The sequence below is a fragment of the Lepus europaeus genome, chromosome 1, assembly GCF_033115175.1.
Source record: "Lepus europaeus isolate LE1 chromosome 1, mLepTim1.pri, whole genome shotgun sequence".
In the NCBI taxonomy this organism is placed as follows: domain Eukaryota; kingdom Metazoa; phylum Chordata; class Mammalia; order Lagomorpha; family Leporidae; genus Lepus; species Lepus europaeus.
Genome location: NC_084827.1, coordinates 112,185,248 through 112,210,931, shown reverse-complemented (window position 1 = coordinate 112,210,931; position 25,684 = coordinate 112,185,248). Strand labels below are relative to the sequence as shown.

The 25,684-nt window shown below is 41.3% G+C and overlaps 1 protein-coding gene across 1 annotated transcript in view; it reads left to right on the top strand.

The window, feature by feature from the left end:
- LRP2 (LDL receptor related protein 2) overlaps window positions 1–25,684 on the top strand; it is a 195,170-nt gene that overhangs the window by 51,873 nt on the left and 117,613 nt on the right. Inside the window, exons 15-29 of the mRNA XM_062196314.1 lie at window positions 352–492; window positions 1,858–2,061; window positions 6,173–6,365; window positions 9,293–9,418; window positions 10,444–10,574; window positions 14,734–14,871; window positions 15,245–15,526; window positions 17,251–17,490; window positions 18,573–18,692; window positions 18,788–18,904; window positions 19,910–20,287; window positions 21,498–21,746; window positions 22,948–23,159; window positions 24,264–24,448; window positions 25,105–25,333. Coding sequence (XP_062052298.1) covers window positions 352–492; window positions 1,858–2,061; window positions 6,173–6,365; window positions 9,293–9,418; window positions 10,444–10,574; window positions 14,734–14,871; window positions 15,245–15,526; window positions 17,251–17,490; window positions 18,573–18,692; window positions 18,788–18,904; window positions 19,910–20,287; window positions 21,498–21,746; window positions 22,948–23,159; window positions 24,264–24,448; window positions 25,105–25,333 — 2,945 coding nt within the window. The remainder of the gene's footprint in view (window positions 1–351; window positions 493–1,857; window positions 2,062–6,172; window positions 6,366–9,292; window positions 9,419–10,443; window positions 10,575–14,733; window positions 14,872–15,244; window positions 15,527–17,250; window positions 17,491–18,572; window positions 18,693–18,787; window positions 18,905–19,909; window positions 20,288–21,497; window positions 21,747–22,947; window positions 23,160–24,263; window positions 24,449–25,104; window positions 25,334–25,684) is intronic.

Below are 25,684 nucleotides of genomic sequence, written 5' to 3'. Positions count from 1 at the left end.
ATGGTAGAAGCTGCACTAACTTTTGGTGTTGTTTTTGATTCTTTCCAATCAACTGAGGGCTCAAGACAGACTTTGACCTAATGATTGTAAAACCAAAACCCTCTAACCTTACCCATTTGTACAAGTCCTGTTTTTTTGCCACCACCAGTTTGAGAGTAAATGGGAGGGTAGCAATGAAGGGAGGAGGCTTCGTGCAAACAGATGTCGATGTGCAAGGCAGTAGTACACATGCCCAGCATGTGGCAAACCCTTCCTCTGTTTCACCTGCAGGGCTCAGAGTGGCTTCACACGTGCTGGGTAATGCTACGTCCCCAATTGTGAATTAACCCAGGCATTTCTCTCCCCCTCCAGCTAGCAATCCTTGTGAGAGTAACAACGGGGGCTGCGAGCAGGTCTGTCTCCTGAGCCACAGGACAGACAATGGTGGCTTGGGTTACCGCTGCAAGTGCTTATTTGGCTTCCAGCTGGATCGGGATGAGCGCCACTGTTTCGGTAAGAAATCTCTGTCGCACTGTCTTTCTGGCAGGCACATGTGTGCACACCTCTACCCAGACTCCTACTGTTCTTGGACTGGGCAGCTTCCTGTCTGGTTTTTAATCACTGTGAATAAGCTTGCTGAAGACCATAGAGTGTCTTCCTTGGTAAGCACTGCTTTCTTTATACACAGGGCTGGGCTTAAAGTCGTAAATTTCTCTTCTTTGGGACTTTTTCTAATCCCTCCTCTCCGATTTTCTTGGACTCTCTTTATCCTTTGTTTCCTCGGTCATTCGTCTCCTTTTATTAACCTTGGTCTTCAAATTCCACATGACGTAATCTTGAGTTCTTTGCTGTAGTGCACGTACCTTTTCCACATTAGAGTGTTAGCTTCAACTTTGATTGGAAATGTTCTCTCACGTTCGTTGACTTACCAGCTGCACTGAGCTCCGCGGAGCCCGGTGGCCACATCTTCATTCCTGCTGGCTTCAGCGCTGTTCCAAGGCACACTCCCAGGCTATGGTGCGGGTCAGTTCCTCCTCTAGTTTTTCACCTTTCCATTCAAACCTTCATTTTCTCTCAGCCTCTGTGCCGCTGCTTTCATTCACATGCTGAAGGCTGCCTTTCTTCCTCCACGCCTCCTTCCTCCATCTACTCATAGTCGGGCCCTTGCCTGGACCTCAGCTGGCGATGAAACATCCTCCTACATGATTTGTTTCTCTTTCTTTCACTCTTGCAACTCTCCTTTGTATGCCTTTGGCAAGTCCTTGCTCTCAGATGGTGCTGCTTTTGGCTTAGTTTGTAATTTCTCTTTGTCTCACCCAAATTTGTTAATTTTTAAGTGATCCTAGACTCAGATGAAAAATAACCTTCATTTAAAAAATCCTGTGTGTTTATATATAGTATATCAGTAGTGTATGAAAGACATCAAAACGTTTGTGGAAAATGGAATTAAAATATTATTTTGGTGCAAAAACATGTAGACTTCATTCATAGATTTTTCAGTAGCATGAAATTTCCATGAGCATTTGGAAGACCCCTTGTATTAACTAACAATTTTACTTTTCAGTTCCTTTGTGCAACGTTTATGTCTGTCTTAGGTATATGACCTTCATGTCTTTTTGATGTCCTGATTTCTCATCTCACTTTCTTTGATTTTAAACATTGCTCCCTCCTACCTATGACCTTCATTCCTCCCCTTTTCTTTCTTTCACATTTTTATTTCTTTCTAAATAATTTATTCCCTTTATTTAATTTTCCTCTCTTGTTTCCACAATTTTTTATATTCATTTAAGAATTCCTTGATGGGAGGAGAGGTAATTTCTGTGGAATTCATGGGGGCAAGGACCATGCGTTGACTGTGCCCTGTCCCTCCTCCCACAGCTGTGAAGAATTTCCTGATCTTTTCATCGGAATCGGCTATTCGTGGAATTCCGTTCAGCATCTCTACCCAGGAAGACGTCATGGTTCCCCTAACAGGGAGTCCCTCTTTTTTTCTTGGGATTGATTTTGATGCCCAGGAGAGCACTATCTTTTATTCAGATACATCAAGAGACATGATTTATAAACAAAAGATTGATGGCACAGGTGAGAAAGTACATTTTGTGTGTGTGTGTGTATGCATATGTATTACTTGTTTCCAAAAATATGACTAATAGTCTCAGTAACACTTTGTAGTCACCTTTTAGCAGCCTAAAACAAATTATAAATGAGAGTGTATTTTAACAAGAGAATTGTTAACATAAAAGCAATGTCAAGTATATGAACATTATTTTTTTTTATTAAACTTTTATTTAATGAATATAAATTTCCAAAGTACAGCTTATGGGTTACAATGGCTTCCCCCTCCCAAAACTTCCCTCCCACCCACAACCCTCCCCTTTCCCGCTCCCTCTCCCCTTCCAATCACATCATGATTCATTTTCAATTCTCTTTATATACAGAAGATCAGTTTAGTATATATTAAGAGACTGATTGACTAGAAGTTGTTCTTCATAGCCAAGCAGCCAAATGAAGCCTATGGAATGACCTTCCTTTACTGGATTTAGATAATAATTTTTTTAAAAAAGAGATTAATTATATGTCAGTTTGGATATGCTGTAAGTGTTTAATTGACTGAAATTCTGTTAAAATAACCATCAAAGAAAGAGAAAAATGCAATCAGTCACAAGTTACTGTGGGTGCTTCATTGGATAATGACATGACCCAGTAGACTGAGCTTATATTCCTATAATGGGTTGATACCTGTAACTGATAAAAATTCGTACCCAATAAAATATAGCAACTAAGAAACCTAGCTTAGGAGCTGGAGTGCTGGTTTTGAATCCTGGCTTCCCACATTTTCTAGCTGTGGGATCTTAGGCAAGTTACTCAATTTCATTACGCATCAATTTTCTAATTTGTAAAATAGGAATAATAATACAGGTATTACATGGCTCTAGGGTTGTTGAGAGAGGATTTTAGGTCAAGACATGCATCATATCCAGAATGATGCCTGGAAAATGATAAATAATTTGATAAATGTTAGCTTTCATTTTCATTTTTCAATGAACAACCCTGTTCTACCCTGCTGTGACCCAGATGTGCTCTCCAGAGGTAATTCTTACCCTTCTGCACTATTTCTCCTCTTACTTCTTTCCATGTTTTTTTTTTAAAGATTTATTTATTTATTTGAAAGAGTTATACTGAAAGAGAAAGAGAAGCAGGCAGAGAGAGAGAGAGAGAGAGAGAGAAAGAGAAAGAGAGGTCTTCCATTCAATGGTCCACTCCCCAGTTGGCCACAATGGCTGGAGCTGTGCCAATCTGAAGCCAGGAGCCAGGAGCTTCTTCTGGGTCTCCCACACAGGTGCAGGGGCCCAAGGACTTGGGCCATCTTCTACTGCTTTCCCAGGCCATAGCAGAGAGCTGGATCAGAAGTGGAGCAGCCAGGATTCAAACTGGCATCCATATGGCATGCCGGCACTGCAAGTGGTGGCTTTACCCGCTATGCCACAGCGCTGGCCCCTCCATGTTTTTAATTGCTTCATTTTGCTTATCTGAGGACGACTGTTTCTTTATTTATTGTTAGACATTTGATTCCTTATTGTAAATGAGGATTCGGCTCTCTTATATCCTTCTGCCCAAATTGTCTCCTCCTTGAAGTGCTAGATTCCAATTTTTGTTTAAATTAATACTAGATGTTTGCATTATTAATACAATCATGAGTTCATCACTATTAAGCCAAGTAGCAGTTTGGGATGGTATTTCTTGAATAATTTTTGAAAAAAAGTTTTTATTTGTTTTCATTTGTTACTTGAAAGGCAGAGAGACAGAGAGAGATTGAAAGACAGAGAGTTCATCCATCTGCTGGTTCACTCACAAGAGCCAGAGGGTGGGCCAGGCCTAAGCCAGGAGCCTGGAATTCCATCCAGGTTTCCCACATGGATGACAGGGCCTTAAGTACTTGAGCCATTATCTGCTGCCTCCTAGGATGCACGTTAACATCTTAGCTGCTGCACAAAACACCTGCTCCTCTTGAACCATTTTTTTTTCTAAAGTTAAAAAGTATTTTGCATTTTTTGGATATTATCACATATTTTCTCCAGATGCCCTAAGAGATCTATGAAGTACCTGTCCACAACAGCAAATCACCTATAACTGTCTTCCTGTCTGGAGACCTCTATCCCCTGTTTCAGATGGGACCCAAATCTGTGGGCCTGGTGCACAGTTCTTATCTTCTGACTTCCTTTTGCCGTTGTTCTGTGCTGGCTGTCCTGTTGTGGCAGGCCCCTTATTTCTCCTTTTAAACTTCTTCATTTTGCTGATCCTTTCTAGTTACTGCTCTCTCTCTCTCTCTCATTTGTTTCATGGACAAGCTTTTGAAAGCTTGGTCTGCACATTCCTGTCCCGTCTTCATACTTTGCTGATTCCTCACTGCTACCACATCTGCCCACCAGGTCTCTGGAGACCCTCCCAGCCCCAGTCTCCTTGTTGCTAAACTGAATCATGCTTCTTAGTCCTTCTCTTTGGCACCTTGGCCATCATCTCGTAAACACACTACTGGGTTTCCTGGACATGACAACACACTACTGGGTTTCCTTCTGTTTTGTAATGGTTCTTTCTAGTGTTCCTTGGAGGTCTTTTCTCCTTTGCCTTATCAATAACTATGTTCTCTGCAGATCCACAATGGTCCTTCTCTCTTCTTTTTCTGCATCATTTCATCTTGATTATCATCTATAGCAACTATGGGTCGGTGTGTGGAGACTCGAGACAGGGCTTTCATGGAGTGTTTTCTCTCCTACCCGGGAAAGCCTTCCCATAGAAAATGACAAGGTCTCTCCCTTGTCATGGTTTCTCTATCCAAGGTTTCTCCCTGAGCTTCAGACTCATAGGACCAAATGCCTTTTGGAGACCTCACGTGGATATCCCATAACCACCTCACAACCCGAATGTCCAAGTGGACACCTTCACCCCTTCTCACAGCCTTCCTTGCCTTAGAGGAAGGGCATGGCTGCTTCCTCCGGGGTCCCTCCCCACAAGCTTGTGATCATGGAGAACTTCTCCCTCTCTTTCAGCCTCTGCTGCTGACTCATGAATCTACAGCCATGCCCAGATCACGTGTGGCATTCTCACTGGCAAGTCTCGGCTCTCCTGCAGCCCTGTTTCCTGCTTCCTTTGAGAAACCTCTCCACACATCCACCTTGCCGGATGCTCCCATAGGAGGCAGCTGGGCTCTCCTTCCACCCTGTGCACCCCTGCCTCACAGCATCCATGACTCCTTCCTTTATTTTTACCTCTTCGCCCAATTGCCTTCTCCTCTTTCACTGCCTCATTATAAATTTCCTTCAGGGAGATGCACGCCTTTCTTTCCAGTTGCTTCACTTCTCTAGGGACGATAATGACACCTGTGTAACTGAGTGGCTGGGAGGATGCATGAATCCATGTCAAGTTCATGGTCGGGTTCCTGACTCATAGGAAGTGCTCCGTTGCTATAAGCCGTCATTATTAAAGCCATTAGCAGTATCAGGTTTCCTAAATATCTTATACCTTATCTAGCACACAGAGCACTTTCTTTTTACAGTTTGATGAATAAGTGCATGGATGAAGAATGGGAAAAAACAGGATATTTTTTCCCTGTCACCAAAGGAAGAAGTATGATGGTTTATGCTGCTTCATATTTTCTTTAATGGAAAAAAAGAAGGGAAAAGGCATAAAAATTCGCAAAGAGGAAAGTGGTCTCCTTTCTCCTGTATCCAGTTCTGATTTCCTTTCTGGTCTTTTCTGAACTTGGCAACTTTGTGGCTGAGAAATACAGTTGGGCGGTAATACCTCAGGGCTACCCCCTGGCAGTACCTGGCAGTGTCAGCTTATCGGAGCTGCCTGGGGGTGGTAGTAGGTGAACTCAGGTATCTCTGCTTCAGATGTTCTGAAATGAGAAATTTTTTTTCTGGAAGGTTAAACAAGGGAGTAAATCCAGCCCATACCACTCCTGGTTCTATTTATCAGTATCATATCTGTTCTTTGAGACCCACAGTTTGGGGAATGGATAGATTCTAGGTTTATCTCATGTTGTTGCTCAACGATTTATAGTTTTTTTTTCCCCCAAGAATTCCACATTACTGAAATATGCTCTAACTCTGACACAAAATATACAGTAGTAGCAAAATGTATGTCTTATGTAATATGCTGAGTTTAACCATATCTGTATTTCAATTTACAGGAAGAGAAATCCTTACAGCTAATAGGGTGGAAAATGTTGAAAGTCTGGCTTTTGACTGGATTTCAAGGAATCTCTATTGGATAGATACTTCTTACAAGAGTGTCAGTGTCATGAGGCTAGCTGATAAATCGAGACGCACAATAGTTGAGCATTTAAATAACCCACGGGCAATCGTAGTCCATCCTATTTCTGGGTGAGTGTATTCATATTTTTCTAAGAGCTTAAAGCTGTGGTTTTTTTACAGTCATTGAAAAGTGATGTTATCAGTGCAGGATGGCCCAAGTCCTTGGGCTCTGCACCCGCATAAGAGACCAGGAGGAAGCACCTGGCTCCTGGCTTCAGATCGGCGCAGCACAGCGGCCGGCCGTAGCGGCCATTTGGGGGGTGAAGCAACAGAAGGAAGACCTTTCTCTCTGTCTCTCTCTCTCACTGTCTAACCCTGTCTAACCCTGCCTGTCCAAAAAAAAAAAAAAAAAAAGTGATGCCATCGAGATTTGGCAAGTTCAGCAAACTTGAGATTGAACTGTGTAATTTGAAATCACCTTAAATTTTATCCCTTTTCCATGTTTAAGTAATCACTTTATCTCCCTCCAAAAACTTGCTTCTAAGTTTCAGCTTTCCCGGTCTTCACGGAATTGTGTGTGTGTGTGTGTGTGTGTGACAGTAAGAGGCTGAGTCATTAGGGCAGGAATGGATACACAGCAGGATTATCAGAAAAGGCTCACGTTCTTGCCCTGCTTTAATGTATTGATAGGAAGCTTAGCAAGACTTGCGTCATGATTCAGTAGTTTCCAGAGTACAAAGCTCTTCAGGTCACAGTTTCAGGTTTTGCCATTTTGTGATTAGCAGTGTCAAGACAAGAAAAGACAGACCAGATAACAATATTCCTTCTTGGCCCCTAACTTTCTAATTCGAAAATGTGTAATAGCTGGTAAGTTTGTTTAAAACAAGTCTGAGCTATGCCATTGTATTTAAGTGAAATAACAAAAAAGATGCCTTGCAAAGCCTGGAAGCTTGACTCACTCCCATGGTGAGCGTTCTCCAAATCTCAGCTCATCTGAAATAGTTTGTGAAGGAGCTGCATACAAGTGCAATACCCACGGTAGAGACACTGACTGTGAGGCTTGGTGAGATGAACTGACTGGTGAAGGACCCACAGCTATCAGGCCGCAGTCAGGATTCGAACTCTGGGCTTCTCCGAATGCAAAGCTTGCGTGCCTCACAAAATGTTCACTGACTGCCTCCAGAGTGTTTTTACTTTATGCTTTTTGTTGTTGTTGTTGTTAAATAATATAGGAAGCATTTTTTGAAACTAATGGCATTATTGATATGAAATTCTATCTCTGCATAGAGTGAAAAGATTGATTTTCAATAATCAAATCTCAAAATGTTATAAATGTTACACTTTTTTTTGGTGCTCTGCTCATAGCCTTGTTGATACTCCTGAGGGACAGTGGTTTTTCTATTTACTACTTGTTGAATTCCTTATTTAGTGGAGGCTTAAGCTTGTGATTATAAAGTAAATTGAAAGTATGTCATTTTAAAAATTTGAAGAAAAAAAGGAAGGAGGAGAGAGAGTAAGGGTATGGTGAGAAGTATCATTATATTCTTAACTATATATATGAAATACATGCAATTTTTTTCCCCTTCATATGAATAAAAATTAATTAATTCCAAATTAAAAAATAGAGTTGATTTTCCAATGAATTTATCTTCACCTAAGTCTTTGGCATTTAGTTTTGAAAGATAGTTCATTTCCTAATGAATGTTTCATTTAAAATTATATGAAGTAATCACATTTCAGAAAGTTGCCTTTTAGAAATAACTGTTTTGATTCCTAAGGAACATATGAAAGAGGAAAGTCTTTTTTCCCCCCAGATTTATACATTTTCTCAAATAAAAAAAATATGCCTTGGGTTTAATAGTTATATTGGTTTGGATGCTTTCTTCATCCAAGGTGAAATGGTTCCCTATAAAGTTGTCAGTGCCTTATGGGAGTCATCTAGGGGAGCCTAGATGTTTAATCCAGATGGGTAGAGAGATTGCAATCTTTTTTCTTGTCTATGGCTTATTATTATTATTTAAGATTTATTTATTAGAAATTAAGAGTTACAAAGAGGGGCTGGTGCTGTGGTGCAGTGAGTTAATGCTCTGGCCTGAAGCACCGGCATCCCATATGGGCACTGATTTGAGCCCTGGCTGTCCACTTCTGATCCAGCTCTCTGCTATGGCCTGGGAAAGCAGTAGAAGATGGACCAAGTTCTTGGGCCCCTGCACCTGCATGGGAAACCCAGAAGAAGCTCCTGGCTCCTGGTTCCAGATTGGTGCAGTTCCGGCCATTGTGGCCAATTGGGAAGTGAACCATCGGATAGAAGACCTCTTTCTCTCTCTGTGCCTCTCCTCTCTGTGTAACTCTTTTAAATAAATAAATATAATACAATATAATAAATAAATCTTAAAAAAAAAAGCTACAAAGAGGTAGAGGCAGGTAGAAAGAGAGAGATCTTCCATCTGCTTATTCACTCCCCAGATGGCCACACTGGTCAGGGCTGGGTCAGGGCTGAGTCAGGCCAAAACCAGGAGCCAGCTTCAACTGGGCCTCTCATGTGGGTGTGAGGGCCCAAATAGTCAGACTTTCTTCCTCTGCTTTCCCTGGCCACTAGCTGGAATGGAAGTGGACCAGCTGGGACATGAACTGGAGCCCATATGGGATGCTGACATCGCAGGTGGCAGCTTTACCCACTATGCCACAATAATGGCCCTATGGTTTGTTTTTTATTTCAATACTATTGAGTTTTTATACTAACCTGAGTTATGTCTTCCTAGAGAATCTGTTGGGTGATAATAGTTTTAGGTCTTAAAGTCTAGGACAGCAGTTATCTGCTCTAAGTGCCCATTTTAATGCCATTTGTATTTGTAACTTGGTGACATGCTGATAATTGAACTTTTCCTTAAGATTTAGATCAGTTATACATTCAATCTACTAATCTCAATAGCATACAAAGAAGAATGAAATGAATTGCCGCAAGTCTCTGGAAAATGTGTGTTTGTGCTTAATCTCTCAAGGTCATATAGTTTATTCCAATATTAACATCTTTGGTGTATTGCCTGTTTTTCTAGGTATATATTCTTCAGTGATTGGTTCCGTCCTGCTAAAATTATGAGAGCCTGGTGTGATGGATCTCACCTTGTGCCTATAGTAAACACTACTATTGGATGGCCCAATGGATTGGCCATCGATTGGGGGTAAGTAGGAATCATCTTATATTACTGAGTTCCCACTTCCTGCAAAACACATGTGAGGCATACTGGGGTGATGAGATGGAGTAAGGAAACTGGTACTGCTTGCTCTCAGGATTTTTTATTTTCCCATTTATTTATTTAGAGAGGCAGAGAAAGAGAGACAGAGACAGTGAGAGAAAGGTACATAGAAAACTCTGTTCTGTTAGCTCATTCCTCAAATACCTGCAATGGTTCCTGGGATTGAAGCTGGGAGCTTGGAATTCGATCCAGCTTCCCCACAAGGGTACAGAAGCCCAGTTGCTTGAACTAGCACCAGTGCCTCCCGTGGTCTGTGTTGATGGGGAGCTGGAATCAGGAGCTGGAGCCAAGTGTTGAATCCAGGTACTCTGATATGGGGTGTGAAGTTCTCCACTGGTATCTTAACCACCAGGCCTAATGTCCAGCCCCTTAGAAGTTTTTGAATCATTAATTGGTGATAAGATCATGTGTCATTTCTTATAGGGAGCATCTTGAGTGTGGGAGATTTTTGAAATAAATTAATCAACAAATGTACATTTCCTTAATATATACTTTGGGTGAATTGGGTGAATTTTCAAAGTATATGATACAATCCTCAAGATATTGATCTATCTAGAGTTTAGGAGGAGGCATAGGATAAATAAGCTTTTGAACCTGAAAGGTCAAAGTAGTATATGGGCAAGTAAAAGGGAAAAATGCATTTAACCTTTTTAAGCAGGGATTGCTATCAATGTTTTTCTTAACTTGCTGATTTTAGAAAATAATTTAAGAAAAATAAAATTCTTTAAGCAACATTTCAAGTTTTCTAAGACAATTGATAGCCCCTTCATAAAACTAGCTGTATCTTTCTGGGGAGTATAACACTGTTTAATTTTTTATAAATATAATTTAAGTTTTAAACATTTGATTGAAATATACCCGCAGAGCATAACTGATTCTGAATGTCCTCAGCATACCCGGTGCTCACCCAGCTTCTGGATAACAGATAACTAAGTGTTTTGTTATTTTAGTGCTTTACGGTTGTACTGGGTAGATGCCTTTTTTGATACAATTGAGCACAGCACCTTTGATGGTTTAGACAGAAAAAGACTGAGCCGTATTCAGCAGATGACACATCCCTTTGGAATAACTGTCTTCCAGGGTAAGTTTTAAAGCAACAAAAGTGTGTGTTGTTTGTATACTTTGCAAGTTCTAACAATAAACTCACTGTTATTTGGGATTCTCACAGTTCCAGAAATGGTACTGTTATATGTAGACACAGCATTTGGTTTGTTGATGAAATATTTTACTTTCAGAGTGTCCTTTTTTGGGGATACATTTAGGTGGCAATATTGACAATTTATATGGGGGTAGCACCTTGTAGATTACTCCGACAATTCCTAAATATTCACTTATAGAAGTACCACAGGAAACACTAAGTTACTGCTATTATTATTTTTGGGAATAAAATAGCAGCAGCTATTGATATAATGACTGTAGCATTTCATTGTTCTCTGGTATTTCTGAGAACCTCATCAGAATCCATGTAGAAAAATAATTACACACATTCATCAAGGGTTACTCACTGAAGGACTCCAAAGCTTTTCAGACATAAAGTTGGATTTAATTAACATCATCTCTGATACATGGGAACATTAGGGTATGACTTAGGAAAAACAGCAGGACATGATTGTTTTTCCATCAACCTTCGCAAACAATTTCGTATTAGTGATAAAGATTGTCAGGACCCTACAGCCACCATGACACAGCCAATGCCTCAGCTTTGCTTCTCCTAGCTCCGCTCTTGAGCAGAGACATTATGTTATGAGTTGAGTTGCTATGATTAGAGTATAGTCTGGCACTGTGAAACAGGTGGTTTGTTTAGCCTTGCAAAGGGAATCTCAGTGAATGGTTATCTAGCTGGTGCATTGTACAGGAGCGCAAGACTAAGAGGGTACAGAAAGACTGAAATAAACCCAAGTCCTGTCTATTTTTTTTTTTTTTTGACAGGCAGAGTGGACAGTGAGAGAGAGAGAGACAGAGAGAAAGGTCTTCCTTTTGCCGTTGGTTCACCCTCTAATGGCCGCCACGGCAGCGCGCTGCGGCCGGCGCACCGCGCTGTTCCGATGGCAGGAGCCAGGTGCTTCTCCTGGTCTCCCATGGGGTGCAGAGCCCAAACACTTGGGCCATCCTCCACTGCACTCCCTGGCCACAGCAGAGAGCTGGCCTGGAAGAGGGGCAACCGGGACAGGATCGGTGCCCTGACCGGGACTAGAACCCGGTGTGCCGGCGCCGCAAGGTGGAGGATTAGCCTGTTGAGCCACGGCGCCGGCCCTGTCTATTTTTTTTAAGATTTTATTTATTTATTTGACAGGTAGAGTTACAGACAGAGAGGGAGAGACAGAGAGAAAGGTCTTCCATTCACTGGTTCACTCCTCAAAAGGTTGCAAAGTCCAGAGCTGAGTCAATCCAAAGCCAGGACCCAAGAGCTTCTTCCACGTCTTCCACGTGGGTGCAGGGGCCCAAGCACTTGGGCTATATTCCACTGCTTTCCCAGACCATAAGCAGAGAGCTGGATTTGAAGAAGAGCAGTGGGGACACTAGCTGTCTCCCTATAGGATTGCTGGTGCAGCAGGTGGATGCTTAATCTACTACACCACAGCACCATCCCCGCCCCACCCTGCCCCCCAACTCCCTGTCTTAAAAGCATAATGAGGGCCAGCGCCGCGGCTCACTAGGCTAATCCTCCACCTTGCGGCGCCCGCACCCCTGGTTCTAGTCCCAGTCGGGGCGCCAGATTCTGTCCCTGTTGCTCCTCTTCCAGTCCAGCTCACTGCTGTGGCCCGGGAGGGCAGTGGAGGATGGCCCAAGTGCTTTGGGCCCTGCACCCGCATGGGAGACCAGGAGAAGCACCTGGCTCACGGATTTGGATCAGCACGGTGCGCCGGCCGCAACGTGCCAGCCACAGCGGCCATTGGAGGGTGAACCAACGGCAAAGGAAGACCTTTCTCTCTGACTCTCTCTCTCACTGTCCACTCTGCCTGTCAAAAAAAAAAAAAAAAAAAAAAAAAGCATGATGAGTTCATTTAGAGTGATGGCATTTTGTATAGGACTACCAAAGTTGCTGTGTTTTTGTTGGTTCTATCCCTGTTTGAAACCTCCTACTTTAATAATTAGTATGGTGTTTATTTATTAAAATTTTTTAAAAATTGAGAGACAGACATACACACACTTCTGTCACTCCCACAATGCTCTTGGCATCTGAGCCTGGGCAGAGGCCAAAATCCAGAACTGAGACCTCAATGTAGGTCTCCCAAGTGGGTAGCAGGTAAGCAGTCACTGGAACCATCACTGTTGCTTATCAAGGTCCATGTCATTAGGGAACTGGAGTCAGGAGCTGGGGTGGTTACTGAACCCAGACATTCTTCTGGACATGGGACACAGACACCTTACCTGCTAGGTGAAATGCTGTAAGAAGTAGACACTCACTATAAATCAAAGACTTTCTCACACACACACGATGTGGAAGGAATAGTCAATGAGTGTATTGCATATCACATCCTGCTATCTGCTTGTGTGTGGAGGAGTGTGTGGTATTTAAAAATATTTTTGAAATGCCTTTGTGAGATTTTTTGATGAGATGAGTCAGTTACAAACACTCATCCCCTATCACCATCCCCACGTATTTACTCCCTGTTTCTAAAAACACTAGACACATACTATTTGCTATCACATAGGAACATTATCAGAATGCTAAATTGTCTCTCTCTGTACTGGAATGTTTGGGATTGAATAAAAATGCAATGTTCGAACCTTTTGGTTTCATTTGAATGCCTACCCATGAGAGCAACACAGAATTCTGAAATTAATTATAATTATTTCTTCCAACTGTACCTTTTGTTGTGAATTTCTTCTGGAAAGTTCTCTTATTATGCAACACCATGGTAATGATGAGCTTTATTTAGTAAAAAGCTAGATCTTCTTGACTGTGTATCACGCAGGACAGAAAGGTTTATTGAACTTTTCTTCTACATACGAATATTATGATACCTCTGTGAGCAGTGGGACTGAGCTTGCCAGTCAGTAAAGATAAGATTTGGTGAATTCCAATGACTAATTAGTCATGATTAGGCCACAGATAATAAGAACTGACCTGTTGATAAAAATTATGACATATTAAGCATTTTCTGGTTAATTGGAATTTCTAGTTAAACTAAATATTGTTAAACAGAAAGTCCACTTCGATTCAAGTTTTTCTTTTAAAAACTGTTAAAATCTATATGTTGACTCCTATGCCTCAGTATGTTGTGTAAAGTGAACATGATTGAATTTTGGTTGTTTAGAATCTTACATTGCCTTTCTCTTACCATACCAAGCATCATAGAACATCAGTATGGTTATAGGGGCATGCACATTTGTGTTGATATTTTTATCCTCAGATATACATACCAAATGTATCTTTTTATTTATTTATTTGAAAATCAGAAATACAGAGAGAGAAGGAGAGAGAAAGTAAGAGATTGAGAGAGAGATATCTTCCATCCACTGGTTCACTCCCCAAATGGATGCCATGCAAGGGCCAGGCAAGGCCAAAGCCAGGAGCCAGGAGCTTCTTCTGGCTTTCCTACATGGATGCTTGGGCCATCTTCTGCTGCTTTCCAAGGCTCATTAGCATGGAACTGGATCAGAAGTGGAGCAGCTGGGACTTGAACCAGTGCCCATAGGGGATGCTGGAACTGCAGGCAGAGGTTTAACCTTTTACACCCCAGCACCAGCCCCCAAACATCTCTTTTTGGATTAGATTGGTACTTTTCCTTCTCAACAGCTTCTTCTTCAAGTTGAATGTAAAGAAGATAATTTAAGTCTTTTCCTGAAGACATCAGATATGGGATGTTTGACCTGGTAGGGGTCTTAAAGGTGATCTAGTCTATTACTTCACACAGTGGGCATTGGGTTAGGTGCTCTCAGCAAGTTACTGCTTTAGCGGGGGGTGAAAGTTCCGTCTTAGAAGGCCTCACCTCATGTTCTGTAGAAGGATCACCATGTTCTTTACTTTCATCTATGGAATTCTAAACCTGATGGCTACTAAGTGCCATCATAAAATTCTATACATGCTTGCCTGAACTCCAACATTTATATTATTAAAATATAAGCTTTCAAAGAACATTTCTAGAGGATAAGAAGTCGTGGAAAATGGTCACAGAAATGTTTCCCAGATTCTCACAATTGCAGGAAGCATTAGAAGCCTGTGGCATTTTCCTGGGATATAGCTTTAAAGTCAGTTATTACTGAAAATCCTCATCACCTGTGTTTCTTCTTAGATTTTGTATTTGTTACTGACTGGATGCTCCGAGGTATTATTCAAGTTAGGAAAACAGATGGTAGACAAGTGACAATTATTCGAAGTGGCATCAGTAACATAATGCATGTGAAATCATACGATGTCAACATCCAGACAGGTGAGTGAGAGTGCCAAGATTTCTTAACTCATGTATTTTTTGATATGGTGGCCTCTTTTCTCTGTGTGTCCTTATTTAATGTGGCTCCTGATGATTTTATATCCCTCCAATCCACATGCTTTAATGCTGTTAGGACTTTAAATCTCTGTTCAACTCTGCTTACTCTAAAGGTGTTGGGAAAAACACATCTTAGCCCTTTTTGGTATTTAAATGGAATGCTTTATTTTCAGATTTATTTTCAAGAGGAAGCTAGTTTTTAATGATGGGTCTGAAGAATGTCTTTTACGCTTTGATTTCCTTCACAAATCAAATCTGTGACTGACGTAGTGGAAGTATGCATAGGTTACTACCGTGGGACTTTGCTTTTTTGCAGGCTCCAACTTCTGCGGCCAACCCACACATCCTAATGGGGACTGTAGCCACTTCTGCTTCCCTGTGCCCAACTTCCAGCGGGTGTGTGGCTGCCCCTATGGGATGAGGCTGGCTTCCAATCACTTAACCTGCGAGGGAAACGAGGCCAGTGAGCCACCCACGCAGCAGTGTGGCTCTTTCTCCTTCTCCTGTGACAATGGCAGATGTGTGCCCAGCTACTACCGCTGTGATGGATTCAATGACTGTCATGACAACAGTGATGAGCATCTATGTGGCACATCCAGTAAGTAGCTATGAACTGAAGATATTTCCTGGGATGACGAGGACAGAGATGTGGGCTATAAACAACCAGTATGCAAAAACTGGTTACCTATCTTGGAAAAGATACCTTTTAGAATTCCAGCTACTTTTGGGAAGCTAAGGAGTCAATATCATTTACACCCTAATGTGACAAATGATTTCTAGCATTGATTCAGACTCTAATCAATAAAATTTCTTTTTAACCTTGGCCATATGGGGCAATGTGGGCTTATTGCATCTTTACAAGCTCCTGCTAAAGTTGAATAAAAGTAAACTGAGCATCATCTTTAGCATCTGGGTAAATCGTTTCATAGAAGAGGCGCTAGCAATTGAAGATCTTAGGCACTGTATTTCTTCTTCCCTCATTTTGGAGAAAAATGAGTTGGAGGTGAATGAAACCTTTATATTCTTCTTTTGATGGTTACAAGATTTGAGACCCAATCAATGCTATTTTAAAAGGCAAAAGTATTTCATTAGAAATTTTAAAAACATAGATAGAGGACAGTTGAGGCATCAGAAGTCTCTATCAAGGTGAGATCGGTAGTAATTATAGTCTGTGTTTTTGGGAAGAAAGAAAAGTGACAGACTTAAAGAAGTGCCCACTTGAATGCTTTCCTTGAATTTCAAAAACGTTCGCCCTTTTGTGTAGTATCTTCCTGTTTTAAAGCTTGCAAAGTTTTACCCAAATATTCAATCTATTTGCATTTTTCTTGTGATACATTTTCAAGGCTTCTGTAGGTGAGTTTGAAAATTGTGATTGGAGGCCAGTGCCATGGCTCACTTGGCTAATCCTCCGCCTGCAGCACCGGCACCCTGGGTTCTAGTCCCGGTTGCTCCTCTTCCAGTCCAGCTCACTGCTGTGGCCTGGGAGGGCAGTGGAAGATGGCCGAAGTTCTTGGGTCCCTGCACCCCCATGGGAGACCGGGAGGAAGCACCTGGCTCCTGGCTTTGGATCGGTACAGTGCCGGCTGTGGCGGCCATTAGGGCAGTGAACCGATGGAAGGAAGACCTTTCTCTCTGTCTCTCTCTCACTGTCTAACTCTGGGGCTGGCACTGTGGCTCAGTGTGTTAAGGGCCTGGCCTGCAATGCCAGCATCCCATATGGGTGCTAGTTTGAGTCCTGGCTGCTCCTCTTCTGATCCCACTCTCTGCTGTGGCCTGGGAAAGCAGTAGAAGATGGCCCCAGTGCTTGGGCCCCTGCACCCACGTGGGAGACCTGGAAGAAGCTCCTGGCTCCTGGCTCGGATCAGCTCATCTCAGGCCTTTGTGGTCATTTGGGGAGTGAACCAGTGGATAGAAGACCTATCTCTCTCTCACTGGCTCTACTTCTCTGTCTTTCAAATAAATAAAATAAACCTTAAAAAAAAAAAAAGAAATTGTGATTGGAGGAAGTACAGCTTAGAAGGCAAGGATGTACCTTAGAGTCAACCAATTAGAGCTTGAATGTTGGGCAGATTCCTGATTCTCTCAAAGCCTAGTTTCATAGCATTCTTGTGAAGGTTAAAACAATATTCTTAGTAAAGTACCTGGTATGTAAGAAATACTAAGTCAAAGCTAGCTGCTGCTGCTGGCTTCGTATCTTGCACATTTCTCCTTATTTTTGTATTTTGCTTCCATTGAAAAATAAATTGGGCCTTCACAAAGGGAGAACACATGTAAACGGCTGTAAAAACAGCTGGCTTCATGAGCAGTTTCTTGTTGTTGTAGATAACACCTGCTCACCCTCGGCGTTCACCTGTGGCCATGGCGAGTGTATCCCTGCACATTGGCGCTGCGATAAGCACAATGACTGTGTGGATGGCAGTGATGAGCGCAACTGCCCTTCCCACACTCCTGCCTCCTGCCCGGCCTGGGCCTACACCTGTGATAATAACGCGTGTATCCCCAGGAACTGGGTCTGTGATACAGACAACGACTGTGGGGATGGATCTGATGAAAAGAACTGCCGTGAGTTCTGACCTGGTTCCTCTCGCTTGGTTAGCTTAGTAAATAGATTTGAATGAGTGTGTCTTACACTCTTTCCTCTAAGGCGCACACATCTCCATTGCATCTTGGGCACTGCTATTCCATCTGTCAATGTCTGTAACAATGGACTATGAGAACAAAGATATGAAGCTAGAGTCCTCTTACAAATATTGAAATCTGTGGAAGCAAACCAATTGTCTCTGATGCAAAATATTCAGATAGAAACTGGAAAAGCAAACAAGTAATTACCCAGATATTTGAAACAAAAAATATGTAAACATATCCAAATATTGGGCTGCTGGTTTTTGTTTGACATAGGCAAAAAGGGAACAAAATAAAGAGGCACAAAATTTAAAATTTCCATTAATCTCACCTACCTGCTTTTCATCTTTGCAATTTTGATTTTCTTTATGTTATTTATTTCTTGTCTGCCATAATAGTTTAAGGTGGAGCGAAATGCCTTGTACTGTGTTTTAGTTTTGGTTGCATGACTAGGGAAGTCACTTTCTTTCTGGAGTAAATGAACTTTGAGATCCTTTTTAGCCTTCACCTCTAATGAGTATGTATTTAATAGAACTAACTGCTATGAATGGTACAGCCAGCATCTCTGACTCCAAGGCTGTAACTTAACTCCCAGGTGAGACCCTGGAGTTTAGAACTGTTCTGCTTAGACTTTGGATGAAATCTAGTCATGAGCTGTCTACACACTGTTGCTAGTAGGCATAGGTTGTGCTGCCATGTTGCTTAGTCAGGTTTTGTTGGTTAGCTTTGATCTAGAGTCACAGACTTGATAGTGGTCGTGAGATGTACTCCCACTGACTGCAAGCACATGGTGCTCATTTTCTAAATGTAGTCTAATTTTCAAGATATAATCACAGTTTCTGACCCTGCCCTGTCATCTTTTTATTCTTGATTCCAAAAACTGTCCTAATTTTGAGTTCTCTTTCTGGGAATACTTACAACGTACAACTGAGATAACCCAGTTATCTCACTTAGTGTGTCTGGTGTGGCCATGGTACACAATGAACATGAACTTACTTAGTTTTGTTTTCCCATGATATTAGATTCAACAGGGACATGTCAACCTAGTCAGTTTCATTGCCCTGATCATCGATGTCTTGACCCATCATATGTCTGTGATGGAGACAGGGACTGTGTTGATGGATCTGATGAAGCTGGTTGTGGTAAGTGGATTGCTTTATTTTTATATTCACAATGTTTAGAAAAACCTCATTTTCTCCCTGAGATAATTTCTAAGTGATTTCTCTTTCGTTCTTAGTATTTAACTGCACAAATTCTCAATTCAAGTGTGCTGATGGGAATGGCTGCATTAGCAACATAAATCGTTGTGATGGTGTTTTTCACTGCAGTGACAACTCCGATGAGGCAGGCTGTCGTAAGTACCGTATACTCAGTATGTTTCAGACATAGAGATTATTCGTTTTCACCAGTATTGCTACTCCTGCAAATTTTCTCTAACCCAAAGAAACTGAGATTGTAAAGAGCAGGGAGAAAGACATCCTGAATCACAATATATTCGTAAAGGAATACAATATTGAACATAAAATTGTGTAGGCATTATGAAATAATGATTTGTAACTAGTGAATCAAATGGTTGTATAAGTGGGCACTTCAAATTTGGGAAGGTTAAATATGTCGTGAGTATTTTTGTTTGTACTTTTAATTTTTCTTGGGACATTAATTACTAGTTTTCAGCCATTTGAGGGTTTACTGTATATAATGATGTCTTATCGTTTTCTTTTAAGCCTCCATCAAGAGGTCAAATCACAGTCTAGAAATGGAATGGAGCTGTGTTTGGTATTGACTTTAATGAATTCCTTCTTCCAGCTGTTATTTGTTTAATATAGCAGATGTCACGTGTGGCCTTTGTCCTTTGTCTTTGTAAGAGAGATTGTACAGTCAAGAAACAATTAAAGCAAGGTAGACAGGTACAAGGACCTTACAAATTATAAAGCTAATAGAGATAAAGGCCATCTTTTGCTGCCTTCTGCCAGTGCATTAGCTGGGAGCTGGATCAGAAACTGAGTAGCTGGGACTTGAACCAATGCTCCAGTACAGGATGCCATTGCTAGTGGCAGCTTAACCGCCAGTTCTACAACTCCAGCACCAGAGAATTTCTTTGGACTCAGGTGCTTATCTTCTGTTTAAGAGTTGTGCACCCTGGACTTTGTTGTCAGATCCACTAATCTGACACATGGAAATATTTCTGTATCACACAGTGTAAGGGAAGGCTTCATATCATTTTAGCCTTTAAAATTAATTGTGCCATAGTCATATGATAAACTTGGTTATTGATCCAGCATCATTTCCCGTGGATCTAAACTATAAAGGGGATTATATTTTACATTCACAAACCCATTTCCCTCCACGTCTCTTCTAGCAACCAGACCCCCTGGCATGTGCCATTCAGATGAATTTCAGTGCCAAGCAGATGGTTACTGCATCCCAGATGTTTGGGAGTGTGATGGGCATTCAGACTGTATTGATGGATCTGATGAACACCATGGCTGCATCCCCAAGACCTGTGCTCCATCTCAATTCCACTGTGACAACGGAAACTGTATCCCCAAACATTGGCTCTGTGATGGGGACAATGACTGCAGGGATTTGAGTGATGAGAAGGACTGTCCTACTCAACCCTTTCACTGTCCCAGTTGGCAGTGGCAGTGCCCTGGCTATAGCATCTGTGTGAATCTGAGTGCACTGTGTGATAACGTCTTTGACTGCCCCAATGGGACAGATGAGTCCCCACTTTGCAGTAAGTTGTCTGACCATGGTTTATTGGCCATAAATTCATTCTGAGCAGTAATCTTGTGTGTATCACCATTGTCACAGTCCCTGTGTAGCTATTTAGGGAGGGATTTTAGTTTCTCTATGAGTTTAGGCCCGTGTAGGGATAACCATAACTGAATCCAAATAAGTCTCTCCTGGATCATATTTCTCATTAAATTTTTGCACTTGATTATGTGTTTTTTCTTCTTTTTATGTGTTTATAGAAATGAGATCAAATGAAGCTGTTAGATTATCAAGTTAAATTTGATTCTGTTGGTATTGTGCTCATGAATTTTTCTAACTTTAATATTTTCTAATTTCAATCTGAACCTGCCACAAAACAAATGAAGTTGGGTTTTTGTGTTTGCTGTGATTATAAGGCTATGATTGGCATGTAATCCTAATTACTGTCCTTTCTTTCTTTCCTCTTTAATCAATGCTCATTCTCAGATGAACCTCAGCCAGGTATGATTGTAAAGTATTTTAGATTCTTATGATTTAATACATGTTGTGTTTGTGCTGAACATGTCCTGATTATTTTGACTTCCTCTCCTACTGCATGTTCTGTGTTATAACTCCTAGGAATAAGTTAGAGTACCTAAGAAAATAGTGGGTATTAGCATCCCCAGGCATGTGCATGTGATCTATCTTTAGGTGGCTTCAGTCATTGTCATTGTGACCTTAAGAGCAAGGACTGCCTGTGTGTTAGTTGATCTGTGCCCTCCAGTGCTTCAATTACCTTTCCCTCTCCATTTATAACCTCTCGTAGATATTCCAGCCTTCTCCCTTAAATGTTTAAATCTTATCTACCATTTCTGTATAGATAGAAGAATTTCAGTGGAAAAAAGCAAGAAGCATGTTAGGTTTCTTTGCATGTTTATCAATGACTCTTTTATTTATTGATGCCAACAGTATTTCCCCAAGGTTTTTTCATTGCACTAAATGGAGTTTTACTGGAGCATTGTAGTGGAAAAAGTGGCTCAAGCCCAGTGGATATGAATGATAGCTGAACGTTAGGCAAATCAGAGTAGATACGGGAGAGCTTGGGGAGTTCATCCAAGTGAATGTTGCTCTTAGCTCTTCTCCAGGCATCACATTGAAGGTGGCATGGGACTATATGACAAATAATATACCAATGAAAATCAAAGAGGCAGAGTCCTGACTTTCTCCTTCATGATTCTCTTTCTTTATTCCAGACCAGGCGAGCTGCTCAGATTTCAATGGTGGTTGTACCCACCAGTGTATTCAAGGACCCTTTGGAGCTAGTTGTCTGTGTCCGTTGGGATACCAACTTGCTAATGATTCTAAGACCTGTGAAGACATAGATGAATGTGATAATCCAGGCTTTTGTAGCCAGCACTGTTTCAATATGAGAGGTTCTTTCCGGTGCTCATGTGATAACGAATACATGTTAGAAGGTGATGGGAGGACCTGCAAAGCTATAGGTAATTATTGAACTTAAAAGTGAGACTTTGCTAGCCAGGTTAATAGCATACCCCAGAGCTCAAGGTCAAATGGTTGCATGTAGGTATTTGACAATGTTTAGGGGTCAGATTGAATATAATCCTACACAGGTTTTGTAACCTCTTTACCTTAATTTCTTGTGAGGATTAAGTGTGGTAATAAACATAAAGATCCTGATGTATTTTGCAAAATAGAGGTAAAAGATTTATAGGTAGAAGATGATGTTTTGTTATTTAAGATAGTACCAAATGGTTTTATAGTATTTAAAAGTTATTTTATAACTTACTTAAATATTTTTACATATGTTTAATAAATTGAATTCAGGCTGTATTAATTCAGTTTCTACAACATGAAAATGACTATACTGAGTATTAGGATACTGACTTGGCTGCTTGAAAAGTGACCAATAAACAAAGCTGAAACAAAATAGAAGATCTTTGTTTTACAAATAGGAGTGTGCATGATAGACAGTGCTGGGGGTGGAGCTGGTCTGTGACCCTCTTCACGAGGTGTCCACATATATGTAGGGATCCAGGGGTATTGCTTGTGCTCAGAAAGAAGGAAAGGCAAAGAGAAAGCGGAAGGTAAGCAGCTTCCTGTGAAGAATATGACTTGGACTTGAATGCCTCATCTCTACTCACATCCTAGTGGTCAGGACCTACTCCTGTGGTCACTGTAAGTGGCAGTGGAGGCAGACGAATGTGATCTTGCGCCAGGTTAAAACTTGGCAGGTTTTATTACTAAAAAGAAGAAAAGGAAAGAAAGGATAGTGGGAGATAGCTTTAACTCTCTGCTACACAGTTAAGACATGATCCCTACTATCATGAAGACAATGATGTAGTAAGGTAAATAAGCAAATATAAATCCAGCACAAGGAAGAATATAAATAAACTTCCCTGCAGGCTGGGATTTAGACACCCACTGAAATATAATTTAAAGAAAAAAGATATTTTAGAAAGAGTCTAGAAAATCAATTCACTCTTAAGGTTAAGATTGAAGTGATTAAAATCACTCTTACGAGGCTCCCCAACCCCTGCCATTATTTGGAGTCACATCTTCCTTCTATCGCCCAAGTATTGCATCAAATACTTAAGAAGTGCTTTGATCATGTTTTCTTCCAGAATCATTGACATTTATGCTTCTCCCCTCACCCCTCCCTTTTTTTTAAAATTATTTTGACAGCATCTGAAAATCTGCTACTACTTGTGGCAAGTCAGAGCCGAATTGTTGCTGACAACATCACCTCCCAGGTCCACAATATCTACTCACTGGTCCAAGGTGGTTCTAACATTGTAGCTGTTGATTTTGATTCAGTCAGTGGTCGGATCTTTTGGTCTGATGCAAGTCAGGGTAAAACCTGGAGTGTGTTTCAAAATGGAACGGACCGAAGAGTGGTAAGGATATTTCTGCTGGTCTTTGGCCTGACTAATTCCCCATTCTTAGGTCTGTTTGCTGCTATTCGCCAGGGAGAGAAGACCCTACCTCCTCCTGGGTGGCTCCCATAGTCCCTACGTAGGGCACATTGCACTCAGGAGGCCTGACTTTTCAGAACTTCTAATCTATGGGTCCCTTTCTGAAGGCAGAAGTGATTGTGAGTTGCAGGTCACGTGGTGTAGAGATCTCCCAGGGTCTCTGAGATTCCTTTTGCAATCTTTTTCAGTGAGTGAGAGCAGAGGGAAGTGCAAGAGAGCCCAGGGGTTATTTTCCTCACTCTAATGCAGTTAAATTTCTCAGTCCACCTCCTCGAGTTTCAGTTTGCTGACTTCTTTTTTTAAAATTTTTTAATTTTTTTTTTATTTTTGACAGAGTGAACAGTGAGAGAGAGAGACAGAGAGAAAGGTCTTCCTTTTGCCGTTGGTTCACCCTCCAATGGCCGCCGTGGTAGGTGTGCTGCGGCTGGCGCACCGCGCTGATCCGATGGCAGGAGCCAGGGGCTTCTCCTGGTCTCCCATGGGGTGCAGGGCCCAAGGACTTGGGCCATCCTCCACTGCACTCCCTGGCCACAGCAGAGAGCTGGCCTGGAAGAGGGGCAACCGGGACAGGATCGGTGCCCCGACCGGGACTAGAACCCGGTGTGCCGGCGCCGCAAGGCGGAGGATTAGCCTATTGAGCCGCGGCACCGGCCAAGTTTGCTGACTTCTGATACTTACATTTCCCCTGCTCCTTAGAACTTTATTTTGTAATTTTTGGTGCTTAATCAATAATAATATTACCCTAGTTACACAAATATTATAGTTTCATAAATTGCCCACTTAGTGAATGGATAGAGTGTTTAACTGCAAAAACTTTTGAAACCAAAATGCAATTACCTACTAATCTAACAAGAATATTCAGTGCTATGAAATCTTGTGTATTTTTTCTAGAAAAAATAGCTACATAGGAAAACAATTTCACAGGATAAATTACATGCCTTGAGATTATCAGATAATTTCCACTTTTGAATTTGTTTATCCTCTTTAGAATTCCCCTTTTATTCTATTCTATTTTGTTTATTTTAGGTACTTGACAGTGGTGTTGTTATGACACAATCTATTGCGGTAGATTGGGTAGGTCGTAATCTCTACTGGACAGACTATGCCCTGGAAACAATTGAGGTCTCAAGAATAGATGGGAGCTACAGGACTGTGCTGATCAGTAAGAATGTGACAAATCCAAGGGGACTAGCATTAGATCCCAGAACGAGGTAAGACTTTTCAGCAACAACAACAACAAAACCCGTATGTTTCTGCCTCAGTTTCACATTGTTTACCAGAGCTCTCTGGTTGTATGAAAAATAACATTTTTGCCTGCTACTCATAAAGCAAAGAAAGAGAACTTCTCCCATGTGTTTAGAAATCTTTGAGGGTCTCCTCCTTGAATTCACTTAGATTCTATAACTTAGATTCTTTTCTGCACGATGGTGAATATTCAAAGTGATACTGGCTTCCTAGATACTGGAAAGCATTAATTACACACCAGTGAAATTTACGATGAGTCTCTGAGGAGGAATAGATTGATTCTCTTCTCTAAAACATGACAGAGTAGACCAACAAGGACAGATGGATTTTTTTTTCTAGATCAGCTACACGTGGATTGTACACAAACAGGAATTGGCAGTGAGATATTTCAGTGTCATAATGTACTGTGTTATAAAATGTCATAAAAACGTCCAGATGGCTTGTGATTGCATTTTGATTAGTTATTCTTTGTGACACTCCAAGGAAATAATGAGCTTTGTGCATAGATTCTGATCTGGAGATGATTTATTTTAAGCAGAGCCAAAACTGCGTATGGTATCATTATAATGACAGTTATTCTTCATATGTGCCTTCCAAGTGGTATAACCGGTTCTTTTCACAGTGACCATCTAATGTTCTGGTCTGACTGGGGCCATCATCCTCGTATCGAGCGAGCCAGCATGGACGGTAGTTTGCGCACTATCATTATCCAGGACAAAATCGTCTTGCCCTGTGGCTTGACTATTGACTACCCCAACAGACTGATCTACTTCATGGATTCCTATCTCGACTATATAGATGTCTGTGATTATTATGGACACCATCGGAGGCAGGTGGTAGCTGGTGATTTGGTAAGTTGATAGTGAGGGAAGCCCAGTTAAAACTACAGTAATGGCTACATAAATAACAGGGTGTCAAGAAAACTGAGATTGATTTCTGTATCATAGTCATTATCAGGTCAATTCAGGAAAAATCAACAACAGGGGGAACAACCCATCCTCTATCACTCACAGGAAGGTAAATATTTTTTATTCCAGTTCATGGTCAGATTGTGCCATGTCCTGAATGGATTAATAGCTTATTTGATTTTAGTTGCTATTGCTTCTACAACTGTATTAAGCAAAAAGCAATAATTTAGATCCATACTTCTTAATTAAATCATAGGCTGTTATTTATTCAGTTTTTTAGAGTAAATTCTATTG